The 26029-nt window shown below is 43.7% G+C and overlaps 1 protein-coding gene across 1 annotated transcript; it reads left to right on the top strand.

Moving 5' to 3' along the window:
- The first annotated feature begins 739 nt into the window (after positions 1-739).
- Positions 740-26029, top strand: LOC128331259 (vomeronasal type-2 receptor 26-like). The gene is made up of 8 exons (XM_053264612.1): positions 740-823; positions 1199-1420; positions 5118-5290; positions 8136-8427; positions 12878-13732; positions 17721-17948; positions 23991-24117; positions 25119-26029. The coding sequence occupies exons 1-8, from the start codon at positions 740-742 to the stop codon at positions 26027-26029; spliced, it is 2892 nt and encodes a 963-aa protein (XP_053120587.1).

Raw genomic sequence — 26029 nt, 5'->3', positions numbered from 1 at the left:
TGGGACCCCATGCCATCTTCTCTGCCCCCCACCCCTGCCTCCCACAGCAGCTTGGGGACCCCTCCCACCAGCCACTCTGCTGCGAGCTCTGCTCACCACACTGCGCTCGGACATTCTGAAAGTTTGAAAGAAAGTTTGAAAGAAAGAAAGAAAGGGGCTTTTAATTTTTTTTAGAATAAATGTAAAAATAAATTAAGGGGGAATCTAAATAACCCTATTCAAAAGACCTAGTTTAAAAAAACCTACTCATCCACTCCACCCATAACAATACAATACCATGCAATGGGGGGTGGAATAAGGGGGAACCTGTAAAAACAAGAAACAGCCTGTAAAAAAAAGACACAGAAAGAAATATGTCCCCTAACCCAATCCAAATAAGGAGGCCTTGTTTAACAAAAGCTAATGACAAAGAGGGCACCAAAAAGAAAGCACTTACCCCAGTGCAGCAAGCAGCACTCAGCAAGCCAAGGAGTTCTCAAGCAAGAGTGATTTTGCAAGGCCAGAGGCTTGCCTTTGAATAGAACTTGAAATTTCCTCCTTTTTGAGCCCCCTGTATTCAGATTTCTACCTATATGCACTGTACAAGTGTTGAACATAACATGTGAATTGGTCTTCTGATGAAGTATTCTTCTGAGTGTTCATCTCCAGTCCAGAGTATTGGCTAGCTTCTCATGGGTTTACAGCCACCTCCACCCCCATCAACACTGTCATTGCTGTCCAATTTGCCTCACATTGAGCAATGCAGCTGCATAATCAACCGTCATCCAACTTAGAAAGTGCCAGGTTCTTTGTCAATGACGCTGTTTGCACAATTAAAAACTGGGTAGGACAACCAAGTTTCCTACCAACTGTCCTACTCAGGTTTGGGAGCTGTGTGTGCTTCCATTTTTATTCAATTCTGTGTGATTAAACAAATAGATAGGAGGAGTGGGTAGCCATTGTGCATGAGGCAAGAGGTGAATATGACAGTGTTGTCCTACTCAGCTTTCATACCCAGAATTTGACCAAGGTAGGAGGAAAATCTGTCCTACCCATCTCCTGCTTCACATACAATCACTTCCCACTGCTCCTACCTAGAGATGTGAAGGCCTGGGAGAAAAACTGAGGGAAATCCCTATTTCCCCCAGAAAAAATCAGGGGCGGGGGAGGAATGTTGGTTTTTTAAATTATTTTTTTCTGAATCTCCCCCTGCCCTCAGACCTTCACATCTCTACTCCTACCTAGTCATTTGCTCACTGTTACGCCCCTAGTCTCAGATAGTGAAAAGCAAGAGGATACTGATGGCCCTCCAGCCAATGCAGGGGTACCTGGGGGGCAGAGCCCACCTGTCAGTTCCCAAGAAATAGCCGAAGCAGGTCTGGCTGCTGTTCCAGAACAAACACAGCAGTCTGAGGCAGCAGAGTCAGGACTAAAGAATCAGGTGATGAGTTAAACAGGCAACTGTTGATGACTACGCAACAGAGGAGAGTCACAAGATAGCACCAAAAGCTGGAAATCATCAGGAGAAATAGGCAGCTCATGCAGAAAGCTGATAAGCCCTGAATCCCTGCCAGCTGAGAGTTATCAGCTCAGACTATAAATCATGCCTGCAGCCTGCAGTCAGGGCTGGAAGACAACAAATGTCTTTTGTGGAGCATTTACCAGCCCCTAACCTAAGCCAGAGAGATTCCTAGCCATGTGTTAGCCTCTACAACCCAGACTGGTTTCGGACTGGAACACTGTCTCTTGCAGTGCCCTACTTTGTTTCTGGCCCTGCAGAACTTCTCTGCTTCGTCCCTTTCTGGACAGACTCCTACACCAGGTGGCTTGGTTGCTGACACTCACATATAAGGAAAATTTTGAGCACACAAATTTCCCAAGCCTGGGTAGGACATTTGTTCTACCCAATTTTCAGTTGTGTGAATTCAGTTGAGTTGCTATTCCAAAGTCACAATCCTGTCAGAAAAGGCATGAAAATGAGCTACCTTGGATTTTTATTCCCCGGGGTTCTCTGTTGCCCTTTGGCATATCAGATTTCTAACTCATAGATGCAAAAATTCTCTTGGCTTGTCTCATAGCCCCAGTCTTTGCCACCATATCCCTTATGCTGGAATCCTCTGTCTCTGTAGTGATAGTCAGGCTTGAGGGAGGAATAGGCCTCAATTAGAGTAACTGCTTGGAGGGAGTTACTCTCCAAACAAGGAAGAAAGCAAGCCTGGAATGATCTAATCCCTGTGGCCCAATCCAGAGTGAGGGGCGCAGTTTACATGGACAACAGCCTATAGAGAAGTAAGGCAGGGGAGTGTGGAGTTCAGTTCTTTGGAAGCCTCAGAGTGAGGTCTGGTCACCAGCTACTTTAGGGAAGGCTTTGGGCTTGGAATCAACTGGAAGTTCCTTACCTGGACGTAGGTAGGAAGGATAGGGACCAGTTCATTTAGTCATGTCAGGGAATAAATCCTTGTTATTGTTATAGAGTGTCTCTCCTTACTGGGTCCTGCCCTAGTCACACACTCTTTAAAACCTAAGACTGCTCAAGCCTTTCTTGTAGGGAGGGAGTTTTCCACTTTACTCTCTCAGAATATTCCCTTGGAAGGGTGAATTTGCTCATATTTAAAAGTGGTTGGTGGCAGCCTACCTGGGAACTCAGAAAGGGGTTTTGTATGCCCCCTTTTGAGCATTACAGCTTCCTTAAAAGAGAATATTTATGTATTTCAACATGCTTGCCTTGATGCAGAAGCTATTCCCCCGATCAGACAAAATCAAGCTAGGGGAGCCTAGCCTAGCCCAATTTTGGCTGATCCTGGGAGCCACCGGGCTCGCAGGCAAGCCCAGTTGCCTCCCAGCGGTTAACCCACCTAAGTACCCCTCCCCTAAAACTGGGTTTGCTGAGCGAGTGCACCACAAGCCCTTTTTAAAAATCATGAGTAGCCTTGGCGCGGCTCTGCGGTGTGGCTACTCACGAGGAAGACCCCCGGAGGGGAGACGAAAAGCCACCTCCCGACTCCAGGGGTCTTGCCAGCATGCTGGAGCTTCTGGCAGCTGATCGGCCCCCCACTCCCCCCAGCCTCCGCCGGTTCCATCACGTGGACTTGTAGAACAACACTGAGAAAATTTCAATGAATGACTTAATCCTGTCATAAACACTGTAGTGTAATGGGAGCAAAAAGGAGCATGGAAATATAATTACTTGATTCTTCAGTTCTCCTTTCAATGTAGTTTTTCCATAATTTTTTCCAGAAAGATTTCCCATGCAGATTCCCCCCCCCCATTTGCATAAAAATTGCATTAAATGTTTTCTTCAAAAAAGGTTGCTATACAAATTTTCCTGTTGCTATATGATAGTGATCTAATTTGGCATGTTATCTGATCTATTTATCCAGATTTTTAAAAACCTCCATCCTATTAATTCCCCTTAACTGCATCTCCAAACGTTTTCAAGTAACTAAGTATAAATTTTAGAAATGCAACCAGCAAGTGCAATGTCTTTACAAAAGAACAGCCTCAGGATGTTGGCCACTGGTGTCTTATTTTTTTACTGTCGTTTGCTCATCAGCTGAGAAGGAGCAGGAGAGGTGCCCCACCTTGTGCTTTCAGTGGGTGAGCACTTCATTCACCAGCTGGATGTGGAAGAGGACAAGGGGTGCCCTGAGGGAGTGGCAGGGGCACCATGGTACCACCAGTCTGGCACCCAGGGAAATTTGTCTCCCCTTGTCCAGTCGTGGCTATGTCTCTGTGCCACAGCCTTGCACTAGCACCCGACCTTGCACAAACAGTAGGCCAGTGCACTACCTGCAGCCCCCACCCCACTGCTTTTACCCTGCTGGCCACTTCCATGGCGGCACTGACTGGGGTGCAGGGAGGGATGCTGCAGTCCCACACTCACACTTTTCACAAGAGCAACGGCAAAGGGAAAGAAAGCAGGGCAGAGGCTGGCAGGTAGGCAGTGCCTCCACTGCCCCTTAAAGAACCTCCGCCCTCCAAACCAGCTCCAACGCCTGTCCAAGAAACTGATTTGCCACTCCTAGAATGGAGTGCCAAACGGTTCTGTGCACATCCCTACAGAGAACTCTGACCCCAAATTGGCTTCTCCATGTCAGAGTCAGAGTCTGCCTCCGATGCCCTCTGAAGTGGGTGCTGTCAGGCCATGTCTGACCTTTGCAATTTGACCTTTCACTAGAGGAGCCTGGACCCAAAGGCCTTCAGAGCCCCCTCTCTTGCTGGAGCCACATCCCCACCACTGCAAGGTATCCCCCTACACATACACAAAACTTGACAGTTGCAGGATTTTTAACACTTGGGTTCTTGAGGGTACAAACAGTAACTCAACCCCCAAGACCGTAAGAAATATAAAACAGATATATTTATGCACATATGCAGTAGCAGAAACATTTCATCATGCAACTTAACATATTCCCATCCCACATATTTCCCATCCCACTCCCCACTCTGTCTCTAAAGCACCCGGCACAGGTCACAATCAAACTTGGCCAGCAGTGACAGCACCACCCAGGACGTACTAAAGAGGATTAGAGGGGCCCCAGAGGGGTGGAGCATGTCAGGATGATGGCTGCTGGTATCTCACTGTTCACTGTTGTTTAAGTTAAAAGGCCAATAATTTGTAGCAACTTTGAAAAGGATGGTTTGGGAAATGAAGCTTGCCTTTGGTGAACTTGTGGAGTCTACAGTTTCTTCAGCTGTTTTATAACTCAGACAATCACAGAGAGAGCCAAAGACTTTGAAAAGGTGATTATCTTCCCTGTAATTATTTCAAATACCATGATTGAGCATTCTCCACTGGAAGCCCAAGGGATTTTCAGAAGTAATGTTAAAAGTCACAGATAATGGGGGGGAAGAAATCAAGGAGTTGCAAAATCTGACAAAAGCTTGCATGACTCACAAAGTCTGCTATAAAAAGGGTTGTACCACTGAAAACTGTGCAGTCAGATGAGAACATATATTAGATGAAATCTATTTGGGCTGCAGTAAGGATATCTGCAGTGTTCATTGTAACAAACTATCTTATAGGTTTTCAGCTACCAGTGTTTTAGGTACAAATGAAGATCCCAAGGTTTAAATTGAGTGGAACAGTCTTAAGAAAGATGCTATGGCTCTTGCTTCTGTTTCTGTTCCTGCCTCAGGTTGTCAGCAAGACTTTGAAGGGAATTTGCAGAGCAACAACTCTCAGATATGAACATGACTATTACAAGACAGGAGACCACGTTATTGGTGGGGTTCTGTCTCTGAATGAGCCTATATGTCCGATAGAGACCTTCAAATCTTTACCTCTCGATTTCAACCAATATATGTTTGAGTAAGTGTCAAAGTAGTTTGAATATAGTACAGTATGATGAAGGTCTTTGAGATTTGCCTTCCAACGAATTGATCATTTTTACTGTTGCTCATGAATGGAAGAGTCATAATCTTGCTCAGTAGTACATGAGAAAGTTGAATTTCGAGCTGATGGACAAATTGACTAAGAAAATACATGTCTCTGATGGATAAACACAGTTTGATTTCTGTATTTATAGATGTTTGATATTTATATTTATTTCATATATTTATATGTATTTATATCATTTATTTATATTGATTTCTTATCATTCTTGTTTAAATGATTTTACAATGCAAGATTTCTTCAAATCAATGGAGTTCTAATTTGATAGATGTTATTGTCTTAATTTTGTGAACGTCTTATTAAAAAGTTTAGTTTTATGATTTATATTTTTGTGTGTATATGTGTGTGTGTGTGTGTGTGTATGAATGAGAAATGATTCACAATGGGTTTGCTCACTCTGCAGAACATCACCCAATACAGCATACTCAAATGGTGTGTGAGCTTGGCAATTATAGGAAGTTTATAATTATTTACTGAGGCCCACTGCATAATTTTTCAGCTCTTTTTCCCCTGCTGGTTCTCTAAATTCTGATCCTTAGGATTAAACAAAACCTGAAGGATGTCTGTGATGAGATTTCCAGTCTGTTTAAAATTCTTTTAAAAGCAGCCACAGGGTCACCCACATTCGTTTGGAAATGTGGTACTAAGAGTAAAAGGCCTCTTACCCCATGCACATTTTTCAAGATAAATCAGCCCTTCCCAACCTGATAAGAACAGCCTTGGTGGATTAGGCCCAAGGTCTGTACAGCATCCTGTTTCACACCGTGGCCCACCAGATGCCTCTGGGAAGCCCACAGACAAGTGCTGAGGGTATGCCCTCTCTCATGCTGTTGCTCCCCTGAAACTGGTATTTAGAAGCATCTTGCCTCTTAGGCTGGAGATGGCCTATAGCTCTCAGACTATAGACTTGACAAACCTATCCTCCATGAATTTATCTAAGCCCTTCTTAAAGCCATCCAGCCTGGTGGCTTTCACCTGAGCTGAGTAATAAGATAATTCCATAGGGTAATTACAAGTTGTGTGAAAAGGTACTCCATTTTGTCAGCCCTAAATTTCTTGGCAATCAGTTTCATGGGATGACACCTGGTTCTAATGTTATGCAAGAGGGAGAACAATTTCTCTTTATCCACTCTCTCCATACAATGCATAATTTTTATTATTATTATTATTATTATTATTATTACATTTATATCCCAATCTTCCTCCAAGGAGCCCAGAGCGGTGTACTACATACTTGAGTTTCTCCTCACAACAACCCTGTGAAATAGGTTAGGCTGAGAGAGAAGTGACTGGCCCAGGGTCACCCAGCTAGTATAATGGCTCAATGGGGATTTGAACTCGGGTCGCCCTGGTCCTAGTCCAGCACTCTAACCACTACACCACGCTGGCTCTCTTTTTTAATTTTATAGATCCTTATCATGTCACACCTCAGTCTTCCCCCCCCCCCAAAAAAAATTAAAAATCCCCACGTGTTGTAAGCTTACCTTGTAAGGAAGTTGATCTAGGCCCTGATCATCTTGGTTGCTGTCTTCTGCTATTTCACATTAATATAACAATTACTGCTGATACTACTACTACTACTGCTGCTACTATTTTATTCCACTTTTCAACAAAACGTTGTCAAAGAACTTTACACAGAAGAAAAAAAATATAAAGATCTCAGGATTGAAGCAGAGACAAGTTTGACATCAGCAAAATCCACTGGAGAGATGCTGCACTGAAGTTTGATTGGGACATGAGGAAAATCCTACACTTATCTGGACATTTTCTGTAAATAGAAAATTTAGTTTGGACCTCACTTGAACATTTGTCATACGCATATACATATGAAAAAAGTAGGGATGTACACTGAGCTTATCTAGCATTTTATTCTGAGCTCAAAACAGAATGCTAAATTTCTGTAACATTCCATTGGAACAACCAGTCAAACTGGTTCTTCCAATGGAAAAAACCCATTCTGACTTGGAACCTTCTGAGCAGCATTTTGGATTCCAAAATGGTGCTGTACTGGCCTTTCTGAACACAAAGCAGCCATTTGCACGGTGGTGCTAACCACACAAATGGCCACTGTGCACATACAGAAGCCAGAAGAGCACCGTTTTGGAATCCAAAATGGCACTCGGAGTGCTCAGAATGTTTTGACTCAAAATGGGCCATTCTGAGGAACACTCCCTTCTTTGAAGGGTATTTTTTTCTGAGTTCAGAACACTTAAAACAGCCTGTTTCAAGTCAGAAGATTCCAAGCACTGAACATTCTGCACATGCCTTAAAAATGTTTAACTCTGTTCAGACCTTCCTTTAAACTTTCTGTCTAGAAAGAGATAAAGTAGTGATTATTCCAGATATATATATCTAAGGCATACCCGCCACTAATCCCATGTGTGGCAGCTCTCGCAAGAGTTCATAAGTTGCTGGCAGGGGAAGAGAAAAGTGGTGGCACCGGACAGGCTTGCAGGCAGGCAGGTGAAGAGAAAAACATGGCAGTGGCCAGCCAGCCGGCAAGCAGAAGGAATGACAGTGATGGGTGGCAGGAGGATGGGAGATAACCGCTGCAGGTTGGTGGGCAGGCAAAGAAAATGGCAGGGGAGAAAACAGTGATGGGGGCAGGGGGAGAATTAGAGGTGCAGATGTGCTGTGTCCAGCCCAGCTAGTTTTACAATATGTTATGCAGCACATTCAAAAGTTATGACTGACTCCAAGCTTTCAGGCTAAAATGTAATAAATACATGAAACACCCCTAAATACATTATTTTCTTTGTAGGTTTGTGAGAAAGAAGTACCAGCATTCCTTAGCCTTCATTTTTGCTGTTGATGAGGTCAACAAGAATCAAAAACTCCTACCTAATGTCACTCTGGGCTTCCGCATCTATGATAACTTCTTCCACAGAAGTGTCAATTATGATATCACACTGTCCCTGTTGTCTGAAGAGAAACAAGGCTTCCCTAATTTCAGGTGTGGCAGTCAGTACAAGATGTCTGCAGTTGTAGGAGGGCTGAGCTCTGGAGCGTCTATCCAGATAGCCACTATCCTAGGCCTCTATAAAATCCCACAGGTAGAGCAATGTCCTTAAGAAATTCACCTTGAAAGTGTTGCTCCTCATCCATTCAGACTAAGAAGGCTGGATTTCCTTCACACATTCTTTGAAAAGTCATGAAGTCACAGGCTGGGATGTTTTTAGCTAGAATGGATGCATTGAGCCATTGGGCTAAGTTGCACCTCTGCACCTCATGTGTGGTCTGAACTAGGGATGAACAGAATGTACAGGGATGTATATTTCAATGGTGAAATGTTTCTACTCAAAATGAGCTGAGTGTTTCGAGCTCAAGACAGAACACCTTTCAAATAAAAAGCCTGTTTCGAGCTTGCAATGAAATAAGCCCCTTTTCGATTCAAAACCTTTCAACATTCCAAGCGCCATTTTGGAGGCTTGTTTTGTTGCAGAGAATTTACTTATCATTTATAAGTAATTGTACAGGAAGCCAACTCTAACTGAGAAACAAGAGTTGGATATTTGTTACTAATGGAAACATAGGCTATGAAAAGAGTAAACAGACTAACACGCTCTTCTGCAGAGAGAGGGAGAATCTCTTGGTTTGAATTCAGAACATCACGTGAAGGAGCAGAGAAACAAACCTAACTGCACCACCAAGCCAGTACATAATAGGGATGTGCACAAATTGTTTTGGAGCATCTAATTTGAGATGACAAGATGATTAGAGTTTCCCCAGCAAAAATGTTTCAACGGGGGTGGTGAGCAGGTGTTTTAAACAGACAGAGGCATGTCTTACCACACCCCATCATTCCCCCTCCTCCCTCTGCTGCCCTAACATGGCACTGTCCATAACAAACAGTCCCACTGTCCATTCTTATGAGCTACACTTTGAGGGGGCTTTCTGTCCCTATTCCCAGCATCACGCAGATGCCCCATAGATAGAACTGAGGCAATGTTTGTAGTATATCCCAACATTTCCCTACTTATTTTCTTGTTCCTGAATTTTAAGCCCCAAGTTTTGTTTTATGGTGTGATGCAATCTTATCTTTTCCTGATTGCAGCAATGTATCTGTCTCTGAATCTGGCATGCCAGATTTTGTGTCAATCTACATGTTCTGGAATTGTCTCCACTATGGCTATGGAGTCCCTTTATTAACTCTGCTTGAGCATCTCACTTCTTGTACTATCTCAATCTCCCCATCTTGATTGGAACTCTGTGGTTCTGTCTCATTCTTCCCTTCTCCATCCTGTCTCTCTATCATATCATAGTCTATGATTACATGTTCATTTTGTTGTTGTGGTTGGTGTTCAACCTCTTCATCCAGGTCCCCAAAATACATTGCATTGGCATTTGACTTTTGCCTCTCATCAAAATATGCAACACTCTGCAGTTTTACAGACTCTGTGATAGGATCAAGTATTCTGTTGCTTTTGCTATTCAGTGCATAACATATAAATATTCCTTCTTCACTTCTGGAATATAATTTTCTTCTTCATTCTTTAGGAATATATGCATATGCTTTGCATCCAAATACTCTAAGATTTTTTAAAGTTAGGTTTTGTCCCATTCCACAATTCAAAGGGTGTTTCTCCTTTAATTTTAGTTGGAAGTCTATTCTACAAATAACCTGCAGTCATAACAGCTTCTCCCCAGTATTTGTTTTCCAGACCTGAAACAAGAAGCATACTTCTGGAAATTTCAATCAAAGTTCTGATCTCTCTTTCAGTCCATTTTGCTATGGAGTATAAAATATTGTTCTCTCATGTATAATTCCTTGTTCTTTTAAGTATTACTCAATATCTTTTCCAGTCTATTCCCCACCAGTGTGCAAAGTCTTAGATTTTCTTCCAAATTTGTTGCTTACTCAAGATACATATTATTTCAGATTTAGCAACACTTCACTTATCTCTTTTAGTAGGTATGTGTAAGTATAGTGAGAAAAATCATCAGGAAAGTCAGAAAGAATAGAGATTCTTCCCTGGTGTCTTTATTGGGAAGGACCTACAAATATCACTGTGAATCAAATGCGAAACCTCTTTGGATTGTCTTTGAATATGTTCCCTTTGTTGCTTTTGCTTTAACACATTCAATGCATTTGACTTCAGATTTGCATGGTCTAACTTGTAGCTTTCTTGCCAATTGTTCTTTTACTAATTTTGAAATGCATTCCTTGTTTCGATGCCTGAATCTGTGATGCCATTTTTGTGTACACACTCAACTGCAACATTAGCTTGTAGGGATGTGCAAATTGATTTGTATTTGAATCAATTCATATCAAATCTTAGTGATTCGAGTTATTTGAATTTGAATCAAATCACCCCTTAAAAGGGCAATTCAATTGGAATTGAATTTTTGAAATTTGATTCAAATTTGATTCGAGAGCTGTTTGGCACCTTTCTTAAATCATTCAGGCCCTATGATTGGTTAAAAGGGGTGCCAAAACTGGGTTACAGCGATTTGAATTCAATTCAAATTGAATTTTCAGACCATATTCAAATTTGATTTGAATTCCAAACAAATCTTCACAATTTGATTTGAATTTGAAATGAATAGAAAATTCATTTCATGCACAACTGTATTCGCTTGCTATCTTTTGCTATCTAGTTTATACAGTTCACCATCTTTCAATGTGCCTTTCATCAGAAGCTTTCCTCCTTTGAAATTATAGCCAAGGTCTCTTCTGAAAAGAACTCTGGATCCATTCTTTGCAGCTGTTTTTATACTCATTAAACTGTTTTGCAGGCTTAGAATACAGACTGTCCCTGGAATACATACTTCATTCACTCTATCTGCACCAAGATTAAACTTCCAATAAACTGTCCCTTTTGCTTCTGCAAAAATGTGCTGCCCATTATCGAGATTTATAGGACTTCTGCTTTCCATGCTTATCTCAGAGAAATCTTGCAAATTATTGAAGTAATGTGAAGTAGCCCCACAGTCCAAATATATTTTGTTTCTCCTTTGACTTGCATCAACCCTGCAGATTATTTCTTTTGCAGGGCACATTTTTTCAACTTTCTCATCATTATTTTCATTGCTCTCATTTATGCATAGGCAAGTTTGTTTGTTTTTTCATTTTTCTGGAATTTAGTCTTGTTCCCGTTTCTCTGGTGAGAATGATTCCTTTGCTCAAGGAAAAGTCAAATGTTTAACCTTCTGCCCAAACCCCCATAGGATCCTATTGGGGTCTTGGAGAAAGTTTTGAAATTTGTTTAAAATTGCCTTCATGCCCATTTACTTTGTCAGTTGGATGGTAAGTAGCACCATCATGCCCTCTCACACAACAGACTCTGGTGTCCCTAGGAGCTAACAATAGGGTGCTAGCAAGTTCTCCTATTGTTCCCTATAGCTGAAACACTCAATGCATTTCAAGTTTGTTCTGTCAAAACAGCCGGTTCGACTATTGCTTTGACAGAATGTTCTAGACATTTTGTGTTTTGTTTCAAGTTCAAACAGAATACAAAAACCATTTCATACACATCCCTAATCTGAGTGGCAGCCAGCCCTCTCTCCCCCAAAAAATGGTGGTCAAGTTTTTCAGAGCCAAGAAGACTGGCTAATTAATTCTGAAAATGTTTTGTTCACTTACTCCATGCTGTTTGTTTCAGGTAGTCAGGTCTCCAAATGGGTACAAATGGCAGGAACAGTAAAGGCAAGGCACGAAATTAGAAGTTAATTTGTGAGCACCCTGAGGAATTATTGGGTGAAGGGTGTAACCTTTAAGCAATACTGTGTGAGGCTTGACAGCACAAATTAATTGTCCTTAAAACAAATGTCAGCAGCAACTCTGAAGATGTAGTGGTTTGCGGAAGGCAAGGCTGCCTGCAGTACTTAAACTGCCAATGAGGGCTGGCTGAGATGAGTAAGAGATGAGAATGTGTCAGGGATGATCAGATGCTTTAAGCCAGGGTATGATTACCCAGCAGGGATGTAAGGCAAGTGTGATGTATTGTGATGTAAGGCAAGTGTGATGTATTGTGCTGCTCAGCCAGAATCTGTGGCTGAACACTCTCTCTCTCTCTCTCTCTCTCTCTCTCTCTCTCTCTCTCTCCCCCATTAAACTTGCTGACATTGTTGTCAATAACATTGAGGCCTAAATATAGAAGTTGCCATTCTGAGTAGTGGAATGTAAACATCAGTTATCTACCAGGGATGCTGTGCTTCTGGAAAGGAAGCCCTCACTGTGTAGGATGATGGGACAGCTGCAGAATGACTTAAAAACACTTCCAGGCAGTCATGCAGCAAAACTGCCACTGTTTGCAATGGATGTAGCACTGTACATCTGCCATGAAGGCACAATTGGAAGTGGTTTTAAGTTGATCTACAGCTGCCCAGTAGTGCTACAATATCAGGGCTAATGTTCAAGATGCACAGCAGACACAGTGAGTCCCTACCACCAACAGTCTGCTGTGCAAAGCATCAGAGAGGATTGTTGGCAGCATATGACTGCTTTCACGTGATGAGTTGTTTTTTGCATGATCTAGAATTCTGCATGTTCTTTCTCCTCAGATCAGTTATGGATCGAGTCACCCAGTGCTGAAGGATAAAACTCAGTTTCCATTTTTTAACCAAATGGTACCAAATGAAGCCTCTAAGTATGAAGTGACAGTAACTTTGTTAAGGTATTTCAGATGGACATGGGTTGGCCTCATTGTTTCAGATGATGACAGTGGAGAAGATTTTGTGCAAGCCCTGCAAACAATGTTCAGTAGGAATGGCATTTGTGTTGCTTTCACAGAAAAGGTGCCACTGATCTTTATTCAATTGAATGAGTCTGGGCATCACATATCTTCTATGCAAGATATTCTGGCAGCTCTTACTTCAACTAGTGCCAATGTGATTATTTTATATGGGGACACTAGTTCCATGCAACATTTAAAATTAGTGCTAAATGCATATGGACCATTGACAAAGACATTCCCAGAGAAGGTTTGGATCACAACAGGCCAGTGGGACTTGACCACATCCATTTTAGTGAACGATTGGTATATCCAACACTTCCATGGTTCCTTATCCATAGCAACCCACAAAAATGATGTGCCAGGATTTTCGACCTTTCTCCAGACCTTTAACCCTCACCAACACCAAGATTATCTTTCTCTTCAACAATTCTGGGGTGATGCATTTGAGTGCTTTATGACCCCAAATCCCTATGCAACTATAACTAATCCAAAAAACTGTACAGGGGAAGAAAAACTGGAGAGTCTTCCAGACACTGAATTTTCAATGAGGATGTCTGAGGAAAGCTACAGTATCTACAATGCAGTCTATGCCTTGGCACATGCTTTACATGCCATGTATTCGTATGGGCGGACAATGGCAGAAACACCCAAAGTGGGCCTTGAGAAAATGCCACCATGGAAGGTTAGACCCTTAGTATCATACTATGTGCAAGGGGGTGGCTCTTGTTCATACATCCTGGTCCTGGCTGACATCCTGACTAAGTGGTGCTGTGTATGCTATTGACAAACTCAGCATCAGCGATCACACCGTGGGGAGAGAGGATTTTGATTACCTTCCCTTCACCTTGAAGAATTCCGTGTCACCGGAATATATGTACCTGAAGGTCTTGCAGCCCTCAGGAACATATTTTTGAGTTACACAGAGGACTTTTGAGGGAAAGGGAAGTCATTTAAACACACCTTCCTGCAAGCACCAGTGCTGTGTTTGTCAGTGCTGTGTTAGTCAGGAGTTCATCTGCAGTTCCTACACATCTCACAAAATACCTGTTCAGGATTTCAGCCACTCTTGGTGAAGCAGGAAATGCTGATTATCTGCTGGGTGTTATCTCTGATTTGTTTTCAGTCTGTAGTAAGTATTCTTGGATTATGTATACAGCAGTGCCTAAACTTTGCTTTGTTTGTTTTTAAATTACCATATGGGCTGAATCCTCTTCAACCATATGAATGAGTGGTGTGCATGTATGTTTGTGTTTCATTTAGTGCTGAATATTTAAAGGACTGCAAAGCACCAAAAGTGGGGGGCACTGAGAAAACATTTGCAAGAAACCCATAGCAACTTTATTGCAAAAGGCTATTTCCCTCTTGTCATACCAAAATGTTCAGAAAATCAGTTCATCATAAGCCAGTATGATCTTGTGGTGGGCTTCAACTAACATTCTAATTTACCAGAAGTATGTTTTATATTACCAATACTCCATTTTCACATTAAACTGACAGTGTAACTTGATCTCTGCCTTGGAGCAAAAGTTGCAAGGGATATTAATTTTGTGCTAGGTTCCAACTGTAAATCCACATTCTAACACATGATGTTAGACTGTACTCTGATTTTTTGAAAGTTTGCGAAACTTTGTTTCTAACAATGTCTTACCTGACAAATGTGTATTGCTAACATTGAAATGTCATTCTATCCCATCTATTCACAAATGCTTATTATAATTAGATTACTTAGCAATGGAAGATGCTTCTATGGAATAGATACTTGATGCTTCTATGGAACAGATACTTGAGATAAATGATGTGATTTGGTCCTGGATTTTTTTTTTTTTTTTTTTAGTTTTTAGTTTTAGAACTCCTTATGTCTTTCCAGTATAGGTTACTGGTATCAGTCATGGAATTACCTTGGCTGACATTCAGAATACTGACTTGTAAACATGTTGCAAGGATGTTGTACCAACTAGTTCTGATATGTAAGAAGCTTGAGTTGCACTGAGGCAATCGGGTGCACATGCACAAACTGTGCCATGCCTCCTGCAGTGAAAGCTGTTCCTCAGTCCATATTAGGCTTGTGCCCGAAATGTTTCAGAGGCCATTGTAAAGGCCTCCGAAACGTTTCGGTGCTGGGGCAGGATTCGGTGATTCGGCACCAGCAGGGGTACTACTTTAAGGGCGGGGGAGGGTGTAGTCACCCCCCCGTCGCATTTTCCCCGCCAGTGCTCTCCAAATTTCAAGCCCCTCGGGGTGGCAGCGTTCCTCCCTGCCGCCCCGTTCACCCCGTCGGCCGGAAGTGGCCGGAAGTCACGAGCGCGCGTGCGCCCGTCATGCGCGCGTGTGCCTGCCCGCCTGCCGTGTGCGCGCACAATGGGAGCCCGCGCGCTTGCGACTTCCGGCCACTTCCGGCAGACAGGGGGAACGGGGGCGGCAGGGAGGAACGCTGCCGCCCCAAGTGGCTTGAAATTTGGAGAGCACCAGCGGGGGAAACGCGGCAGGGGGGTGAGTACACCCTCCCCTGCCCTTAAAGTAGTACCCCCGCCGGTGCCGAAGCCTATTCGGGCACATCCCTAGTCCATATATGTCGCAGGGAAATGTTTCATACGCAACATTGTGCAATGCTCACACAAGCAGACCAAGAGTATAACAGATTGGGCAACTTTGAGCAGCCACTCAGCTACATGCCCTTCTTGCATGGGTGCATCTTTGGTTGCAGCGGTAGTGCTGGATTCATCAGGATGTCGTCCCTTTTCTATCTTTCCTTCCTCTTTTCTTCTTATTTCTTCTTTCACTTGAAAATATCTGTTTATTTATTGACTTTCCTGTTATTCTCTCCTGTCCCATTACTTCACTTTTCTAAATTCATAAGCATTCTTTAAAGTTTTGATAAGTTTCAAGAGGAGATGGGGTGGGATACAGGGAAGGATAATAGTTTACATCTGCAGTGTTGATTCAACGGGTACATTCACTATTGAGCAAAGAAAGTTAAATCTATTTCTAAGTTTTGTAATGATATACTTAGCAATAAATAAAATGGTGACAACGAGAATATTTATATACTGCTTTTCTACAAAAATTCCCAAAGCGGATTGATTGGTAAATAGATAGATAGATAGATAGATAGATAGATAGATAGATAGATAGATAAAGTGCTGTCAAATCGGCATCTGCTCTTAGCAACCACAGAGATAAATACTCTCCATGGAAACTTGGCCTTTAAAGTCTCTGAGTTGTGCATTCATTGCTGTCATAATCGTGTTGCTATAAATGAATAAAATGGCTTCCTGTCCCAAAAGGGCTTACAGTTTTAAAAAGAAAGATAAGATAGACACCAGCAACATCCACTCAGGGGCGTAACGATGGGGAGCGGGCAGGGCACGTGCCCTGGGTGCCACCCCGGCGGGCCACGTGGGGGGCGCCAAAAAGTGACTTCCCCCCCACCCCCCGGATCGCCTGCCGAGTGTGGTGGCGGGCTTGCGGCAGCGATTTGGCGGTGGCGGGCAGCGGTGGGTCACCCGCGGCCCACCGAGTGCGGCGGTGGCTGGTGGCTGGCGTGGCGGCGATGGGCTGTAGCACGGCCTGAGCGGCGGCAGCAGATCGCCCGCCCAGGAGTGGACGGAGTGCAGGCAGAGTGACGCCAGGCCGCTCAGCGTCGCTCTGCCTGCACTCCATCCACTCCTCGGTGGGCGATCTGCCGCCGCTGCTCGGGCCACGCTCCAGCCCATCGCCGCCACGCCAGCCACCAGCCACCACCGCACTCGGAGGGCCGTGGGTGATCTGCCACCGCCGCCCGCCACCGCCAAATCGCCGCCGCATGCCTGCCACCACACTCGGTGGCGGGTGACCCACCGCCGCACGCAAACGTCGAATCACCGCCAACGCCGGCAATCTGCCGCCTCGGGAGCGCTGCCGCGCCCTCACAGGTATGTGGGGCCGGGGGCGGGGGGGTGCCATTTCAGGGCCAGAGCTTGCCCTGGGCACCGTTTCCCCCCGATACGCCACTGCATCCACTGGAAGGATGCTGTGCTGGGAATGGATAGGAACATAGGAAGCTGCCATATATTGAGTCAGACCATTGGCCTATCTAGCTCAGTATTGTCTTCACAGACTGGCAGCGGCTTCTCCAACTTTGCAGGCAGGAATCTCTCTCTGCCCTATCTTGGAAAAGCCAGGGAGGGAACTTGGAACCTTCTGCTCTTCACAGAGCGGCTCCATCCCCTGAGGGGAATATGTTACAGTGCTCACACTTCTAGTCTCCTCTTCATATGCAACCAGGATGGACCCTGCTTCACTAAGGGGACAAGTCATGCTTGCTACCATAAGACCAGCTCTCCTCTCTGGTCTCTGATAGGGCCAGTTGCTCTCCCTCTGCTAACTATAAGAGAATCACCACTTTAAAAGGGTTCCTTTTTGCTCAGTTAGCAAAGAAAATAGAGGGGAAAGAAAGTATTTCTCAGTACTCCAAAACCAAAGTTGCTTTGGTTTTAATGGGCCAACTGACTGAATATGGAGACCTTCTCCAATGCAGAAATTATTGGTATTCATAACATGAAGTCCATAGCACCAGAGAAAGAGAGAATTCAATCAAGCCAATATAAGAATCTCTATATTCCTATGAGAACATCCTTATCTGAAAACTTTACCTCATTTTGTGAATCCTGAAATTTTGTCTTCCTATGTAGCTTCACCCATTTTTGAGAAAAGTCCATTTCAACAACAGTGCCTGGGATGAAATATTTTTAAATGAAGATATGGAATTGTCTGTTGGGTATGACATTGTTAACTGGGTCATTTCCCCAAATAAATCCTTCATGCAAGTGAGAGTTGGAATGATGAATTTCCAGGCATCCTTAGACCAAAAGTTTATCATTGAGCCAGATGCCATTATATGGCCCAGGAAATTCCACCAGGTGGGTATTCTAGAGGTTAGGCCATTGGGACATTGCTGTCCCCTTCCCAATATCCATCAGATACATATTAAAAGTTGCTGATTATTTCTTGTGTATGGGGTGGAAACGCCATTGTTAATGTCTTTTTAAAATTTATGACATTATATTTAGCAGAGAATAAAAACCCAGTTTCCGCTATAAATACACTTCAAGTGGTGGTAACCAATATATGCCTCTGCTGTAAATGGTATGCCAGTGGAACAGCAGAATGCTGTACTGGCATACTTGCACCATGCACAGAAATGCTGCCAATGGAAACCCAAAACAGGGTGTAATGTGGGCATGTTGGGCCCATGGGAAACCGCTGGAAGAGATCACCAGGATGTTAGGTCTGGGATGTTATCCATATGCTGATGACACCCAGATTTATTTCTCCATACCAACTTCATCAGAAAATGGCATGACCCCCACCCCAATGCCTGTCTGGAGGCGATAAAGGGTTGCATGAGGGATAACAAGCTGCAGCTGAATGCAGATACGATGGAGGTACTGTCTGCAGGGGGTTGGGATCCGAGAGATGATATAAATCTGCATGTTCTGGTTGGTGTTCCACTCCCCCAAAAGATCAGGTTTGCAGTCTGGGAGTGCTCCTGGATCCCAAACTCTCCCTGGATTCTCAGGTTGAGGCAGGAGCCATTAATGCTTTTTATTAGCTTTGGCTGATATGCCAGATACATCCATTTTGGTAGACAAATGACCTTAAAATGACCAGCATATGCTGGTAACCTCTAGGCTTGACTACTATTACACACTCTATGTGGGTCTGCCTTTGTATGTATTTCAGAAACTACAACTAGTTCAGAATGCAGCAGACAGACTGGTCTCTGGATTTACCCTAAGGGACCATATAACACACATTTTGAAAGAACTGCACGGGCTGCCATTATGATTCAGAATGAAATAGAACATGTTGGTTATTACCCAGAAAGCCCTTAATGGCTTGGGTCCAGGGTTCTTAAGTTGTCGCCTTCTCTGTTGTGAACCCTGTCACCTATTAAGATAATCTGGGGAGATCCAGTTCTGGTTGCCACCAACTAGTTTGGTGGCAACTCAGGACTGGGCCCTCTCTGTGGCTTCCCTGGGGCTTTGGAATGTACTCTTTGCTGAAATAAGACCATCTCCTTCTCTGCTTGCTTTTAGGAGGACCCTGAAGACAGACCTGTTTTCCCAGGCTTTTAACTGAAATCTTAATTTTAATGTGTTTTTATGTATTGAAGTTTTTATGTTTTATGAATTTTAATTATTTTATATTGCTTTTATATTATTATTTTTATATTATGCTTTAATTTGTATACCGCCTAGAGATTTCTGTATCAGATGGTATAGAAATACAATGAATAACAAGAACAACAATAGCATCAACAACAATAGTAAAATACACCCCTTAGCTACAGAATAGCCCTGCCTTCATAAATAGCAAGGCTGTGCTTTAAAGTGGCTGAGAAGCAGTGTCCGTGCATCTTGCCTAAACCTATGGATCTCTGTGCAGTATGCAAGTCTTCACCAACCACACTCATTTTCCCACTGTGGAAAATACCCTTCCACTGTCAGACTGTAACCTCTAATAGGGAGGCCATAACTTGAATGATACGTTATGCAGCCAGTCTCTCTGGCATGATATCATGCACTCAGAGCATACAGAACTGAACACTAGTGATGGAAACGATGAAGAAATAATATTTTGTGCCAGAAGAAACACTCTGAACGCTGTGCTGATCTCAGAATCTATATGGAAAGAGCACTTGGCTAATGTGTGTCTTACTCAAAACCCTTTCTCTACTTCAGTGGGGCTGCAGATATAAACACCCAACTGGATGATCCATTTCACCACCCCAACACGGGGGGGGGTATGGAAAATGCACCCCACATAGATAAGTAAAGGGGATTATACTGCACATGGGTGAGAATATTCTCCATCCACTATTTTTTCAAATATTCTTCACCAAGATGGGATGAGAATATTTAAGATATGATATGTGTACTCGGGGTGCTTACAGGTGAAACTCGAAAAATTAGAATATCGTGCAAAAGTCCATTAATTTCAGTAATGCATATTAAAAGGTGAAACTGATATATGAGATAGATGCATTACATGCAAAGCGAGATAAGTCAAGCCTTAATTTGTTATAATTGTGATGATCATGGCGTACAGCTCATGAGAACCCCAAATCCACAATCCCAGAAAATTAGAATATTGTGAAAAGGTTCAACAGTCTAGGCTCCAGGTGTCCCATCAATCCATAACATCTGCAAAGGGTTCCTGAGCCTTTAAATGGTCTCTCAGTCTGGTTCATTAGGAATCACAATCATGGGAAAGACTGCTGACTTGACAGTTGTGCAGAAAACCATCATTGACACCCTCCATAAGGAGGGAAAGCCTCAAAAGGTAATTGCAAAAGAAGTTGGATGTTCCCAAAGTGCTGTATCAAAGCACATGAATAGAAAGTTATGTGGAAGGGAAAAGTGTGGAAGAAAAAGGTGCACAAGCAGCAGGGATGACCGCAGCCTGGAGAGGATTGTCAGGAAAAGGCCATTCAAAAGTGTTGGGGGCTTTCACAAGGAGTGGACTGAGGCTGGAGTTAGTGCATCAAGAGCCACCACACACTGACGGATCCTGGACATGGGCTTCAAATGTCGTATTCCTCTTGTCAAGCCGCTCCTGAACAACAAACGACGTCAGAAGCGTCTTACCTGGGCTCAAGAAAAAAAGAACTGGTCTGTTGCTCAGTGGTCCAAAGTCCTCTTTTCTGATGAGAGCAACTTTTGCAACTCATTTGGAAACCAAGGACCCAGAGTCTGGAGGAAGAATGGAGAGGCACACAATGCAAGATGCTTGAAGTCTAGTGTGAAGTTTCCACAGTCTGTGTTGATTTGGGGAGCCATGTCATTTGCTGGTGTTGGTCCACTGTGCTTCATTAAGTCCAGGGTCAACGCAGCCGTCTATCAGGAGATTTTGGAGGACTTCATGCTTCCTTCCGCAGACGAGCTGTATGGGGATGCTGACTTCATTTTCCAGCAGGACTTGGCACCTGCCCACACTACCAAAAGTACCAAAACCTGGTTCAATGACCATGGGATTACTGTGCTTGATTGGCCAGCAAACTCGCCTGACCTGAACCCCATAGAGAATCTATGGGGTATTGCCAAGAGAAGGATGAGAGACATGAGACCAAACAATGCAGAAGAGCTGAAGGCCGCTATTGAAGCATCCTGGTCTTCCATAACACCTCATCAGTGCCACAGGCTGATAGCATCCATGCCACGCCGCATTGAGGCAGTAATTGCTGCAAAAGGGGCCCAAACCAAGTACTGAATACATATGCATGCTTATACTTTTCAGAGGTCTGATATTGTTCTATTTACAATCCTTGTTTTATTGGTTTCATGTAATATTCTAATTTTCTGGGATTGTGGATTTGGGGTTCTCATGAGCTGTACGCCATGATCATCACAATTATAACAAATTAAGGCTTGACTTATCTCATTTTGCATGTAATGCGTCTATCTCATATATCAGTTTCACCTTTTAATTTGCATTACTGAAATTAATGGACTTTTGCACGATATTCTAATTTTTTGAGTTTCACCTGTATGTACCTATAGGACTGTGAGTGTGTGTGTGTGTGTGTGTGTGTGTGTGTTCTCTCTCTCTCTCTCTCTCCTATAGGTACATAAGCACCCTGAGTCCACATATCATCTCTTAAATATTCTCATCCCATTTATATATGAACACACACATATATGTAGTGTGTTTATGAGAATGTGTATGTAATTATACATTTTTAAAACAATGGGAGGAAAAAATGAATCCAGAACTGGGCATGCTTGCTTTTTCTTAGAAGGTTCCTACCTGGAATCTCCCTCCTCCCACCACTTTAAGCCAGAGTGCTGCTTTGGTTCACTACAGCAGCCACTTCAGTAAATGTTGTGGTGCTAGCTGAGTCAGTGGAAGGTCACTGTGACAGGCGGGAACTGTGTCCTGAAATTGGAGGTGGTGTGCAGATTTCCCCACTGCTGCCAGACCGAATGGGGGTTCCTGTCTGTTTCAGCAACTGCCCTGTTCAGAGCCAGCACCACAGCATGCTCTGGTTTGCTGAAGAGAGTGCACTGCAGCACCCAACTGAACTGAAGACTAGCTGCTCTGACAGCAGAAGACATGCTCCAAGCCAGGAGTGGTGAGGAATCTCTGCACTGCCATTGTTGGTGTGGCACCGCTCTGGCGCTTTGCAGCAGCTGCCCTCTGACTCAGCCAGCCTCATGGCGTGCTCTGTTTTCCTAAGCACAGGACACTGTAGGGCCCAGGTAAGTTGTGGGGCAGCTGCTGCAACAGGCAGGAGCTGTGCTGAAGTCCAGAGGTGGTGGGAAATCTCCTCGCCAGTACTGCTGTTGGTGGAGTGCATTCCCACCCACTGGAGCTGTCGTCCTTTGACTCAGCCAGCATCATGGTGCACTCTGGTTTGCCAGGCAAAACACACTACAGGGACAGGCCAAACTGTGGCGGCGGGGGGGGGGGGAGGCAACTGCTTCAAGAGGTGGGAGTCATAGGAAGAAACATAGGAAGCTACCTTCTATCAAGCCTGACCATTGGTCCATCTAACTCACTGTTATATTCACAGACAGGCTGCAACCTGCAGGAAGGAGTCTCTTTCAGCCCTATCTTGGAGATGCTAGGGAGGGAACCTGGAACCTTCTGCATGCAATCATGCAGATGTTCTTCCCAAAATGGCCCCATCCCCTAAGGGGAACATGTTACAGTGCTCACACCATCCAAGTGTGAACCAGGACAGACCCTGCTTAGCAAAGGGGGCAATTCATGCAGTGGGGAAATGAATTGAGTAGGAAGCCAGAGGTAGCTGGTTCAAATCCCCACAGGTAGGTTTCCCAGAAACACTTATATTGGGTAGCAGAGATATAGGAAGATGCTGAAAGGCATCATCTCATACTGCGTGGGAGACAGCAATGGTAAACCCCTCCTGTGTTCTACTCTGGGTATTATCCACATCTTCAGCCCTGGCAGAGCACAGTTCCTGCCTACTGCAGCTGCAGCCACTCTCTGACCCACCAGCCCTCATGGTGTACATTGGATTGCCAAGCAGAACATCCCACATGGGCTGTCAAGGCTGGGCTGGTGAACGTGAGTGGCTGCTTCAGCAGGCAGGAGCTGTAATGGTTGCATGGATATTTCCCATTGCTGCCAACCCAGATCATGGCTCCTGCCTGTTGCAGCATCTGCACTCCAACTCAGACATGGTCTTCTCAGCAAACTAGAGTGTGCTCAGGTCTAGTTGAGTAGGAGGGTGACTGCTGCGGAGAGAACTGTGTTTCCTCAGTGGTGGCGCCACTGATATTACCCATTGCTGCCAGCCTGGAGTGCAACTCTTGTGTGTTGTAGTGTTTGCCCTCTATCTTTGCCACAGCATGCTATGCATGGCATAGGATGGCTGCCACAACAGACAGGAACCGTGCTTCAGCCAGCCGTGATAGTAGGAAGGAGATTTCCCAGAATTCCCCTCCTCATATTTGCCCTCTGAGAAATCTCAGAGAATATTTTGGAGCTATATGCACCCCAAGTAAATGCTGCAATGTTGCAAATGTTTCTCATATCTCCCAACACTTCATTAGCTACTATCAACTGTGACTTTGTTAAACTGTGCTAACCACTTCTTCCTTACCCCACCCAAACATTAGTGTCATGTAGTTGGGGACTCTATCAGTCCAGTACAAAAGGGCAGGAGAAAAGAAGGGCTGGATGAAACCTCAGAGAGACTCAAGCCTTCTAGCCATTCTCCTAGAATCCATATCATGATGATACATTTCCTCTAAAACTAGCCATATATTTTTGCTGGGCAGGTTATCATTATTCTGCTTGGATGCAATGTTGTGTTGCTGCAGAAAGGAAATAGTTATTTAATTTTCATATAGGATGTATTTTTCATATAGGATGTATAAAAATGAACTGATATGAATTGAAATTAATCTTCCTCCCCTTTTGTTTGTGGTTAGATGTTGCCTCCTTCCATCTGTACTGAGAGATGCCACCCAGGATATTATAGAAAAGCTCATGAGGGGAAATTGTCTTGCTGTTATGATTGCTTCCCATGTCCAGAAGGAACCTTTTCAAACCAAACAGGTAGATGATTCCAGAAGATCTATTCGGCCATTTCATAGAAGGTGTATATGAGGAGATCCTAGATGACTAGGATTCTATCTATCATTATCTTTTCCTATTTTATATTATACTTATTTATTTGATTGATTGATTTCTATACTTGCTCTTTGCTTTGGAATAATCTCTGATTGTCCCACCCTTGTTTTCTTCAATAGTGCCCACATTCCTCACTCCCCTTCTTCTATTTCTTCTACTTGCTCCATTTCTCATTTCTCCATTTTTCATTTCCAATTCATGCTTATTCTAAAAACACAAACCCTTGGCCCATCAACCCTCTTGAACACTTCTACGCTTATCTCCAAAGCCCTGGAGCATGCTACTTGCTCCTGTATCAATTCTCTCTCTGCTCCAGTTCTTCCTGTTCCTTTCTCCAAGTTGGCTTCTTTCCTCAATGCTCCACTGAAGCTGTGGAGTCTTCTCAGTGGCAATCTAAGCATCTCACAGAACTCATCCTTCTTCCCTTTTCTGCCATCTTTGATACAGCTGATGTGCTGTATGGGGGAGGAGGAGGAGGAGGAGGAGGAGGAGATACTGTTTCCACGATGGCAAAAATGAGAAAGAATGAGGATGCAGCTTGAGCAGCTGTCAGATGCCGTAGTTCCATGTACAGAGCAGCAGCAGTTTGGAAAACACCCTGTTTAGTTTTGTTTCAGCAGAAAGTAAAGAATAGCAATATGTTACCATTCTTGCATTTGACTAGATGACTTACAAGCGATAATTCTCCTAGTAATAACTCACTAATGTGATGGTATAGGATTGGGGAGTACCTGAGTTCAAATTCCTGTTCAGCCATGAAGCTCCTTGGGTGACTCTGGGCTACTTCTCTCTCAGCCTAACTCAGCCTAACTGACCACAAAGGGTTGTTGTGAGGATACACATCACACCACATTGCACTCCTTGGAGGAACAGCAGGATATAAACGTAAAATTAATAATCATAGAAAATCTCTCTGCTCCTTTCAGATGCCTATCAGTGTAAAAAGTGTCCAGAAGATGCACATCCCAACAAGAATCAAGACTGTTGTATCCCTAAAGCCATAACTTTTCTGGACTATGATGAACCTTTGGGGATCAGTTTGGCTACAGCTGCACTTGCTTTTTCTCTACTCACAGCTTTGGTGCTTGGAACTTTTATGAACTATCAGAACACTCCCATCATCAGAGCCAACAATAGGGATCTTACCTACCTTCTGTTAATCTCCCTCTTGCTCTGCTTCCTTTGCTCCTTTTTGTTCATTGGACGTCCCAGCAGGATGACCTGCCTTCTTCGACAAACTGCTTTTGGCAATATCTTTTCCCTTGCACTTTCTTGTGTCTTGGCCAAAACCATCACTGTAGTTCTGGCATTCATGGCCACAAGTCCTGGAAACAACATGAGGAAATGGTTAGGGAAGAGGCTGTCTTATTACATTATACTATTTTGCTCTATAATTCAACTTGTCATCTGTGTTGCCTGGCTAGGTACAGCTCCCCCATTCCCAGATCTTGACATGCTCTCACAGGCTGGACAAATAATCATTGAATGTAATGAAGGCTCCAGCACCATGTTTTACCTTGTCCTGGGTTACATGGGCATTCAGGCCAGTGTCAGTCTCACTGTGGCCTTCCTGGCCAGGAAATTACCTGACAGTTTCAATGAAGCCAAGTTTATCACCTTTAGTATGTTGGTCTTTTGCAGTGTCTGGGTCTCCTTTGTTCCAGCCTATCTGAGCAGCAAGGGCAAATACATGGTGGCTGTGGAGATCTTCTCCATTTTTTCCTCCAGCTCTGGGTTGCTGGGTTGCATTTTTGCCCCTAAAATGTACATCATTTTGCTGAGGCCAGAAGTTAACACAAAAGATCATTTATTTAAGAAAAAGGGCAAAATGAAGTAA

Source organism: Hemicordylus capensis, chromosome 6 (assembly GCF_027244095.1).
Source record: "Hemicordylus capensis ecotype Gifberg chromosome 6, rHemCap1.1.pri, whole genome shotgun sequence".
NCBI lineage: Eukaryota > Metazoa > Chordata > Lepidosauria > Squamata > Cordylidae > Hemicordylus > Hemicordylus capensis.
The sequence above is the reverse complement of the archived record's forward strand: the minus strand, read 5'-3'. Positions and strand labels throughout refer to the sequence as shown.